The sequence below is a fragment of the Oreochromis niloticus genome, linkage group LG1, assembly GCF_001858045.2.
Source record: "Oreochromis niloticus isolate F11D_XX linkage group LG1, O_niloticus_UMD_NMBU, whole genome shotgun sequence".
In the NCBI taxonomy this organism is placed as follows: Eukaryota; Metazoa; Chordata; class Actinopteri; order Cichliformes; family Cichlidae; genus Oreochromis; species Oreochromis niloticus.
In genome coordinates, this window is record NC_031965.2 from 32,667,610 (window position 1) to 32,679,112 (window position 11,503).

Sequence of the window (11,503 nt, forward strand, 5' to 3'; positions counted from 1 at the left end):
TTCACATGGACTTTATTGAATTAAGTGAAAATCAAGGCTCAAAATACGCTCTAGTGATTATAGACGTATTCTCAAAATGGCCAGAGATTTATCCAGTGAAAAAAGCAGATGCAATCTCAGTTGCAAAATGTTTATGCAATCATTTTATCCCAACATATGGCATCCCTACTCTGATAAGGTCAGATAATGGGACACATTTTGTCAATGATGTGATTAGTAAAGTCTCTGAAGCACTAGGATTCAGCATAAGCTTATCACCCATAAAGTGCAGGGTTAGTAGAGAGAACTAACGGCACCATAAAACAGAGACTCAGAAAATGCATGGAAGACACAGGAAGACCATGGCCTGAATGCATAGGCCTAGTAAAAATGTGGATGAGATTAATACAAGGCTCCCAAAAACTTACACCTTTTGAGGCTGTTCATGGGAGACCCTTTCCACTCTCAGTGACAAGTGAACCTTTAGAAAAATTCGTCAGAGAAATAACTCTGGCAGAATGGATGGCAAAACTACCAGAAAATAAGGATATTGTTTTGAACAATAAACTGCCGTATGAATCTTCTCCAGTCTCTTGTAGGTTGAAACCAGGTGACTGGGTCCTGTTACGTGTGCTCCAGAGGAAAAATTGGAGCTTGCCCCGCTGGGAGGGCCCATATCAAGTGTTATTGACAACACCCACAGCCTGTAAAATTGCAGAGAGACCCTCCTGGATACATCAGAGCCACTGCAAAAAGGTCGAGGTCCCGGGAAGCCCCGACACCAAGGAGGAAGTGCCTACGCTTGGTTGTTTCAGGGGTGAGGGTGGTAAGTGCGTTCTTGGGCCCCCGTCGGGTAAGCCCACACTCCAATCTCTATCCGATCAACTTTAGGCAGCCAGATGTAGGTGTGAAGGGGAACCCTCCTGGTTACCTTGACTATAAAGCTCACCCTTACAGGACCACAGAGAAAGACTGTTATGTCTGCTCGTACATGTCGAGCATATTAATACACCCAGCCATATATGGGAAACACCTTGGAACAAGTGCACTAATTCTGATCTCCGACCACATTTTCAGAATGACTTTGTGAAGTGCACAATGACATCAACATCCTCCTCCAGGAAGAAGCGCTCAACTTTAACAGGTTTTAAAGAGACTGTTGATCGTCATTGAATTTTTCCTGATTTTATTTTATTTTTCTTTATTTGAGTTATTCCTTGTTTAAAAGCTGTAATTTCACAGATGATAAGTTTATCACTCACAGCATACGCAGATGTACCAGAATCAATGAAGATCATGAAGACTTCTTTTCTTATTTATTTCATGAAGATGAAGTGCAACTAATGATGTAGTAACTGAAAATGTGAAAGACAAGTAGTTACTCACTGATGAATTGTACATTTCATTTTGTGATCAACAGGAGGGAATGTCAAAGGAAAATTGTATATATGTGATCAGCAACATGAAATGTATTCTTTTATTGATCACTAAGCAAACCACATGTCTACGTGACTTTTCACCTAATAACTTTTGACATGAACTCTTTTGTGATAAACAACTTACAGCTTCCTCTTTCTGTTCTGGAGCATACAGACTTAGAAAAGGGGAACCTCAGCTCTGAGTTCTGAGAATAACTCTGTTATCTTTGTACACACACACACACACACACATACAGACACACAGAAAAGTATAAATAAAGCACGCAGACAGTGATGAGACGCAGATCCTGCGTTCCATGGCTGCCCTCGCGAGTTAAAGAAAATCTGCAGTGTTTGTGTTTTCTAACTCAGATGTCTCAGCTGAAGAACGGCAAGGTGATTTAAAGAAATCCCCTGTCACCCCATCTTTGCCATCCTTTGTCTTTGTGGATTTTGCACCTTTGAACTTTCTGATGTGTGTATGCCCTCAACCACACTATAGAGTTCCCTCCATGTATCTGTCAACAGATTATTCTTGATGACAGTCTGATTACAGTGACATTTCTCATCACTTGAAGAGTGACTCCATAATATGGTAGTTTACACATTTGCTAACAAGGAAAAGCTCCCTAGTTCAATCATGGTAGGACCCGACCCCAAATCCCATCGGTGTTGGGTCAGGAAGGGCATCCAAATCAAATAAGCAGAGTTACCTGTTGTGGTAACCCCCTTCCAAATAGGGGAGCAGTTAAAAGTAGCTTCTGAGTCCTACTGTCTTTGCTATAGGGATGAATGGACATTAGTCGCTGTTCCTGTTGAAACAGTGTCTGTTTGAGTAGTTTTTATGATTGAAGCTCCTGCTTTAAGTGCTTGGACCCTATTTCAAAGTCATGACTGCATTCATAGCATTCACATAGAGAATCATCCCTGAGCTAAAAATTATTACTGTGTGTATGCATGCTGTGAACCGGTGCATATGTGAATGCATTCATTGTGTTTCTCCACTTATTTGTTCGGGTTTTTCCTTTAAACTTTCCTCTTTCATGTGTGGATTACTTGACTCATTCGGTCAGCACACTGCTGCCAGAGACAATGAGGATATTTTTTAGATTCATTTGAAATATTACATTCTGTTCTTAACATCTTTTAATACTAGTTTTAACACTAATACTAGTTAATACACCCCAGCTTTGACTTGTCAGTCACAATCTATGGGCCTCACCCAGAAGCCTCCCTCATGGACAAATCTGTAATGGTGAGTGTGTTTTTATCGCCCCCTGGTGTTCAAGGTGCCGCACATTTAACAACATGCACAAATGACACACTACACCACGAAGCCATTTAAATTCACACACAGTAGAAATGAATTAAATTAATAAATAGAATATAATTAAAAAAATTTATTGCAGTTAAAACTCAGAAGTCACTGAAATACTTTCCAACAGAATGACAGAGATACAATGAAAGAAAAAAAAGGTCAAAGAAGAAAAACTGCGTGTCATGGCAGCCATTTCCTGAAAAATCTGTACCACAGAATGACACCACAGAAATCATATATATGTGTATACTGTTATTATTATTGAGTTATTGAATTATTATTTCAAGTCACAAACACTCATACAAAGCAAAGAGTTTTGCTTTATGGCTTCATTTCCCCCCATGAATATCGTCTCATGATGAAACAGGACATATTCTAGTAGCTCTGTTTATAAAAGGACTTATTGCAACTTTTCTTCTTCTTCGTATTATTGAAATATTCTGAATATATAGATATATATATATATTTGTGTTTCTAACAGATGACAATAATCACTATAGTGAAAAAATGTTGCCTCCGTTTTCATTCAGCAGTAGTGTGGCACCTACAGTGAGGAAATTAAAACTCATACAGTAAATTAACAAAGTCTTTTTGGCCACAGTTTAAACTTAAAAAAAATCTTAAGTAACACAAAGGGGGGAAAAAAAGATTTTGGCCGTAGAATCATAAAAGGAATGAGATTGGGGACAGATGTGAGATCAAGCCAACATCACCTTCATCACCACTGCTACATACACTGAACACTGGCAAAATGTAGCATATATGAATGTAACATAACATCAACAGCATCCTCCCTAATGTCACCCCTACCTTCACACTTGGCTATTAATCAGTAATACCACCGTAAGCCCACACTGACTGAGTGCTCTGTAACACTACCATGAGCACTCCCGGCTATAGGGTGAGTTTTTTTTCTGTTTTACAAAGACACCACTTGACGCATCACACTGGCTAAACAACACGAAATCCACCAGCACGAAAGAGCACTACTGAGACGGAGGGGTCAATGAGATGGAGGACAGGTCAAAGGTCACCTGATGGTTGACAACACTGCAAGACCCGGTGAGTTGATGGAAACAAAATGACTCGCTGTTGACAGTATAGGCAAACAGATACCTGTACATCTAACAGAACATAAATACTTGAATGCGGACTCTGTATTTGGATTTATACACACACACTGTAGTTACACATCTGGACATATTTGTGCCTTTTCCTTAATGTTGGTCAGAGTGTTATCAACACAGGCTTTGGCATACAACTTGTAAAGCATTTACATTTCTTCTAACTGAGCAGCTTTTATTCTATGAATGCAGCATATGTGCAGAAATACTTCCAGTATAGTTGATATTGATGCTAGGTTAAATTTGGGAACACAGGAATTACACGCAGCAAATCTATCTGGACTTTCAGCAAGACATCATCTGTGCTTGCTTGGTAATTATTAATGGTTTTTAATCAAACAGGAAAGAAGAAAATAAAAAAACTGAAACATCTTCCAAAAATAAAAAAAATCAAGAAGGCTTGTCTTTGTAAAAAGTAGCTTTTAGATTTTGGAGCTCAAAAGAAGACAACCTTGTACGGACATCCAAGGCACACTGAAGTACAGAAAAATCTAAATGATATGTCTAGGAAAATATCTAAAATTAATGCAGCAACATTAGCAAGCTACTTTTGACCAAGATCAGCCCATTTCTATCATCTTGTGCATTTGTACATGAAAAATAAACACAGCGAGCTTTAATTTTTTTTTTACCTACATTAACTCCCCCAAATTTAACATAACACAGCAATCAGTGTCAGCCTCGTTTATGTGTGCTTTCATTCCAACGAAGCAGCTGATCTCACTGATGTGCTTATTGAAAGTGCATGTGTTCATCACTGAAATCAGTTGCTGTGTGTTTGGAAGCAATAAAATCCTGCACACACACACACCTGCGACCTCTGCTGCAGAATCATATTGTGTTATCACAGGTCACATGAGGTACAGAGAGCTGGGGAGGTTATAGGGAGTAAAGGATTTAATACACTGGAAAAACCTTTCTCAGAGGTGAAACTGCTCTAAGGGCAGAGATATTTTAATTGGCTAAATCTCAGTGAGAGGAGCCACATTTTTGGCTAATTGGCAATTTATGTAAAAATATGCATGACATTCGTGACCTTTTAAGATATTGGGAAGTCAAAAGGCAAGCAAATTAAGCCGTTTCACCTAGTTGTCATTGTGGCTAGAATTGTATCGTAGGTTAGTAAGATGTGGCCAAAATATCGTACTATAAGGCTTCTGTTTAACTTTGCACGACCAGAAAAAACTGTTAATATGTGGCTCTGCCAACTGACATTCCACTACAGCAATGAGAAAATGTCTACCCCCGGAGCAGCTCTGCCTCTGAAAATATTTATACAAGAAAAACTCTAATCTCCTGGGCTTGGAGTTAGCCAGATCACATCAGACTGCAATTCTCCGTCTGCTTTTTGAGGTCTTCCAGTGTGGCCTGGGCTTTGTCTTTCAGCTGGTCGATGTCCACATTCTGGATGTTGGACAGCTGGCCCAGCACCGACTGCTTGTGAGCTTCCTCCTCGTTGTCCTCGGCGATCATCTTGGCAAGCTCTGTGGGCAGCACCACATCGTCCCCTGCCTGCTGGATTTGGGTCTCATCCATCTCATTCTGAGGTGGACACACATGGACAAAGGTAATATATATTTGATGTATAGCCATGTTCACCAGGACCAACAAAGAAAGGACAAGCTCTTCCATGGCTTGGAAAACATATGAATATGTTCTGTCAAATAATAAGAAGTATTAATGATACTCAAGGTCACCTTACATCATGAAATTAATGAATCAGTAACACTTAAGTATTCCATAAAGAAAGAGCATTGCTCAGGAATTGAATAAAAGTAGTATTAATAGTAGTACTATTATCCCTATTGCCTATTCAAGACACAGATTTTAAAGGGGAGGATTATCTTTACTTTCTTTAGATTATTGCATATTTCAGTTAATTTACCTTTGGTAGTCTGTACTTTTCCCGGAAATGAGTTCTAACTGTGGCTCGCTCAGCTTTCTTCTGAGCGTAATGAGCTTCTCGTTCTTTTCTGCAAGAGAGGACGAAAAATATTTTTGGGGCACATTTGAAAAAGTGAAGCTTAGGTTCCAACCAGAGGTGACAATATAAATATATACATTTTTAATATGTGCTTTTACTTAAATGAGACATAGAAAATGCAAATGTTAACTCCAAGATCTTTACTTTTGCAGTGGGTATCTCACCAATAATTATAAATATTACAAACCACATATGCTGTAAAATAAATCTGGTACTTCTCTACTGTCAAGTGAAGTTGCATCTCAGCTGTATAAATAAACATAAGGCTCCTGCTGAATCTGGATCATGGAGGCCTTGGAGCCTAGCGTTACCCCGTGTCCTCCTAACGCTAACTACAGGGCATACAGCGAACAGAAGGTGGAGCAGCAGCAGTGCCGCCATGGGGAGAAAAGCAAGAAAAGTTTTGCTTATGCTTATAAACCCCAGATGCAGCATCCTGACAGTCCGGCTTTCCTCTGAGGGATTTCAGTTTTCTCGGGTTGTGGACTACTAGATCCGCACTCATTACCACTCACATACTGTCAGTCTGTCCTGTACTTAGTAACTTAAGATGTACAGCATGGTCTGCCTGATGAGCCTCATTCATGTTAAATACCTTAAACTGAAAAGAGTGAGTTAATCTGCAAAACAGGTAGTTAAACCAAATACATAGGAAGTACTGAGACATTTAAAAATACTTATCTTGGTGAAACTGAATGTTGGGCCATATTAAATATATTTTAGCCTGCTTACATTTGTCTCTTAAAACTCTTAAAAACAGTCCATTATACAGTGTATGAGGCCTCCAGCAGAGGGCAGGCAGTAGGCTCCTGGCATTCCAGTGGCAGTGTCACTGGAATATTTATGGCTTTAGTGTAGTTCATAATTGTCCCCCATCATTTGCTAAATTAGCTGATATGCCTCTTATAAATTATGAGTCAGCAGATATAATCTTTTACAATTTTGTGTGTACAGCCTAAGGTTGAGCATAGCATGATTACAGAAACAAAAAGCAATACAAACACAAACACCGTTGATGATTTTAATCAAAGCAAAGCTACAGTGAAAGAGGCTGCATTGCATGCCTAAAAGGATTAGATCAGCAGCATCATCTAAAAGCAGAGGGACACTCCAAGACCAGCGGCATTGTTCACAAAGTGTTTGTACCCAATGTGTCACTGGAAGGTCGTTTTATGTGGCGTTGCAGCATTCATGGAGGCGTCCATGTGAGCCTGAGTTCACTTCATATCAACGTGAGTAGGCCAAACACCAAGAGGCCATGTGGCGCTCACTTGCAACCAATGAGCGGGGCTTTGTGACTTTCTTTCTCAAGGGCATCAGATGACTGGGGTCGTCTCTGTGGCCTTCGCGTTGAGGGTAATAAAATGTGTGTATGTGACATGTCAGTATCACCAACCCACCCTCACAAACCATATTCTGCTTCATTCTGAGCAGAACGAGCTTCTCAGTGATCTATGCTCATGTTCAGCACCTCTGACTAATAACAAACTTCCGATGAAGGTCACATTATGACGGAAGAGCATTAAGCATCTCGTCATGCCTCCTATGGAGCTCAGTGGGCTGAGCTGAGTGTTAATACTGCTAGAGTTAGAACTTCACCTCCTACTCATTTAGAAAATGTCTGCCCATGGTACAGTGAAACACTTTGGATGGACGTGTTAGATGATGGGAACGATACAGTTGGATAATTTCCTTTTAACAACAGGACAGAGTATGCAGTGCTGTTTGGGTTCTGAACAAACTTGCAGATAGAAACCAATAAAATCAGGTTTATTTGTTTTGTTTTGTTTTTCTGCAAAAAACAGATCTGAATCCTTATCCTGGATTATTTATAGTAGCTTATTATATGACCAGTAGAGTGACGTGGAGTTCTGCTCTGAGGATCACACTAATCAATAGTGAGTTGCTGTCTCCTGGGTGAACTCTGTTTGCCAAATGACCTTGTTGTTGCCTTATGTTCTCGCCTAGTGCACTCTGAAATTAAACTACATGATAAATATAATAATAAAACAACGTGTAAAGAATGAACTTTGGAAGGTGAGATATAAGGGAAAGATTGAACTGATATAAAGTGGAAAAAATCGAGTGAATTACAACTTTAAATAATACAATTTAATGAAAGGCAATATTTGGCATATTTTTGCAGGCATCGCCTGGTTTTAAATAAGATAAGATAAGATAAGATTAAAAAAAAATCACTGTCATTTTGAATAGTTACTTCTGTATGATTATAATGACAATGATGAAAGTCGGTTAAAAGCCGAAACTAATTTGTATTATTGTTGGTTATTTGCCCTCTAATAATCACCACTTTAATTACCACAGTCCGCTTCATTATTCAGCCGCACGCACAGCATTAGGAACATTTTTTGCCACAGGCACGAATCCCTGTAGACATTTCCGTGGAAGAATGATTCCAGGAATCCCAAATTAAAGACGGCGCTATACATTTTTGCCGAAGCAAAGAGACGGAGAGCTCCCTGGGCGAGAGGAGCAGCTGTGCGTGGAGTGTTCATATTATTGCACTGGTGCGTAAAAAAAAGCGCGCGGCGCACTGGGGGCTTTCTGCTATTTACACAGAAAAACACACTGTTTAAGCATGCCACGTTTCCACCCCCTCACCCCCGACACACAGGCTTTTTTCATCACAACTTTACAATCAGAAACTTCAATCATTGGCTTACTTTTCCTCCTCTAACTGTTGCTGATATTGTTCAAATTCCTCTTGAGTCATTCCCTGTGCGGCGGCGTCTGATTTCTCCCCTTCGGCTTTCTCCTCCGTCAGTCCTCCTGTCAGGTTCTTCAGCTGTCCTCCCACCATGTGTTTTACCATGAAAGCCATAGCTGCGCTTTGGAGAGTCCTCGATTTGATCGGTTAAGAAGTTGAAGTTGCGATGCGCTCTTGGACAGAGCGATGATGGGCAGATATCAACCAAGTGTCGTTTAAACGAGTATCAGACTTGTAACTTTCAAAGGATGACTGAGAGCAGTCAAAGCGTAAAAAGTAGGAAATGATTCCGACGATGCGTCGGAGACTGAGACTTTCAGCACCACTGGCCCTGGACAGCTCCGTGCCGAGAAGGATGGAGAGGAGCTGCTCAGCTATGAGTCAACAACTTTGGCGCTGAACTCTACCAATCCTGTGACTCCGTCCGCAGCCACCACTCCCTCCACCCAATCCCAGGCACCGCCGGACTCGGTGTGCGCTTGCACAGCGCGCGTCGGCATCGTGGGCTGCGCGGGATCCCGTGATTCGCCGTCTGATTATAACTCGCAATGGATTCAGACAGATTTCCGGAGGGGGTGTGGGGGGACAAACAACACGTGACGAGCCACAGTATCTCCTGGCTGTTTTGGTGCCTTGGTCTCTGTCAGGGTCATCTGCGCGCTGGAGCCTACTACAGAGTTTGTCAACAGACAAACAGAGTATTAATTGCAAATTAGTGGGATGGTTGTCTGTTAACCCACGGCATTAGCTTGATTTGTTGGTCTAATTGCTTAGAAATGATGAGTCCTCTCTGTCTGTTGCACATGAACAAGCTCCATTTCCAACAATATGAGTCTGTGTGCAGTGCATGGGCAGATTCAGCACCCTTGTAAATATCCATTCTACCTGTGGACTAAAGTTGGGAAATTTGTCTCCACTGCATCACAGTAATACAGCATAATACTGTACTGATCCAAAGTCTTGCAAGTGAGGTTGTAATGTCAGTATTTTGTGCTTGTTTGGCTGTGTTAGTGTATCTTTGATGGGGCAGACGGGGTGAATAGTTTAACTTCCATGAGCAGATAATGTGTATTAGTGAAAGGCTGGCTGCTTCTTGAGGTTACTGGAGATGACGTAGCACTCAACTAGAAAGCCTCATTTCTAAAAATATGACCTACATGTGTGTGAGGGATGCTTTAAATCTCTCTTCCTGTGAGATTCTTGACATCCAAAGTGTGAAAAGCAACTTTGATCACAAGTCAACAACTCCAGTGTCCTGATCCTCGCAGCAGTCTGACACCGAGCCTGGCCTACTTTCCCCATCCCTGTGGATCAGGAGAGACAGAGCCCGTCTCAGTGTCTTTTTGTCACAGGCTTAGCAAGGCCCTGTTAGCCTATACCTGCCTTGCTTAAAATCTCCCTCCAACTTCAAAGCTGCCATTGGTGAATAGATTGAAATGTAACATAGTGAATAAGATCAAAACTGTAATCTCTGTGAAATTGAATAAGAAGAAAGAATTTGCCTAGCCAGCATGTTTCAACATCAATTTATATCCTTCGGCTTTTGATATTCAAACCCAAGGGATCTGTTCTAAGCAGGGGTCCCAATCACTTTTTTTCTGGATTATCACTTAGCCCTGACTACAGGTGCTCTAGCAGGAGTTTTTAATCCAAGATAACATGTATGACATACATAGCTCAATGCTAAAACTCATACATTTCTGTAAAGATTGGCTGCATGCCTCTCTTGAGGACATGTGGTGGCTGAGCTTCACAGAACAATCACACCAGCGTGAAAAAAAAAGAGCCGAGGCGGCGTGTTTATTGGCAAGTACAACAAATTTATGAGAAATACACCAGCTGTTTTCACACCATACTTGTGATGCTCTGTCATCACTGTTATCACCCAAGTTATGAAGACACAGAGAGACAGTTTGTGGTCTTTCTGTGCTCCTCTTCAGTTTGCAGTTCAGTCAGCTTTGGCTACCTGCCATTGTCCAAAAACACATTGGGTTTATTGGTGATTCTGAATTGAGGTATGTGGCTACTTTTCACTCTGTGTCAGCTCTGTGATAGACTGGTGACATGTTTAGGGTATACACATTCCTCCCCGTGATCATGATTTACATAAGCAGTTAAAAAAAAAAGGATAGATGGAATTAGCTGAATTGAATTTGTGTTATTATTGTGATTTTTCAGGATTAAAAATGACCAAGTTTACAAATAAAAAAATGCTTTAAATACTACAATTTTGGTTTACAAAGCACTATGAATTCCAATAATTCATAATTCCAGTGCTAGTTTGTTGGTTATTAATGACGATTTTTCTGGGTCCAGAAATGATTTGATAGCATGTAGCTCAAATCACAGCATAGCACTATTTTGCCCTAGAGGGTTTGATTACTGATGAAACTACAGACAAGTGCAAATTGAAGGAAACACAATCATAAAGTGTCTCATTAAGGTGTTGGGTTACCAAATGTCCCATATTATCTTCAATGCTGTTTCTCTAAGTATCCTGCAATCTACCGGCCAAAGCAGTTATAACGTAGCTATAGAGGCCCAAAAAAGCAGGCCTACTGAGAGTATAGACCACCAGCTTTCCAATGTGTGGAGGTGTTAAACACATCAGTCCAGAATCTCTCATAGGTGTTCATGTAGTGGGTTGAAAGCTGGTGACTGTAAAGGTCAAAACATGAAAAAAACACTCGTTCAAATTAATATTTCGTTGTAGTTTGAATGTGATCATTCACAGCAACTTCATATTGATTCGTAGTGACCATAATGGCTCAGTCACACTACAGTAAAAATTGGATGGCAACCTTCTGGCGACAAGCAAAAATTAGTGGTTGCCTTTTGATTGCACTGAATTTTTTCACATTCAGAAACTGATTGCAAGTAGCTGCTATGATCAACTGGTCACCCAGAGACTGAGCATGCAAGGCCCTTAACCTCTAGGTGAACACTATTAAG

The 11,503-nt window shown here is 40.6% G+C and overlaps 1 protein-coding gene across 1 annotated transcript; it reads right to left on the reverse strand.

Moving 5' to 3' along the window:
- Window positions 1–2,782: 2,782 nt before the first annotated feature.
- Window positions 2,783–9,100, reverse strand: cplx3b (complexin 3b). Its single transcript, XM_003437555.5, has 3 exons — window positions 8,508–9,100; window positions 5,725–5,812; window positions 2,783–5,381 (listed from the first exon to the last, which is right to left on the reverse strand). Exons 1-3 carry the CDS (start codon window positions 8,663–8,665, stop codon window positions 5,157–5,159), a joined length of 471 nt encoding a protein of 156 aa, XP_003437603.1. The 5' UTR covers window positions 8,666–9,100; the 3' UTR covers window positions 2,783–5,156.
- Between the last annotated feature and the right edge of the window lie 2,403 nt (window positions 9,101–11,503).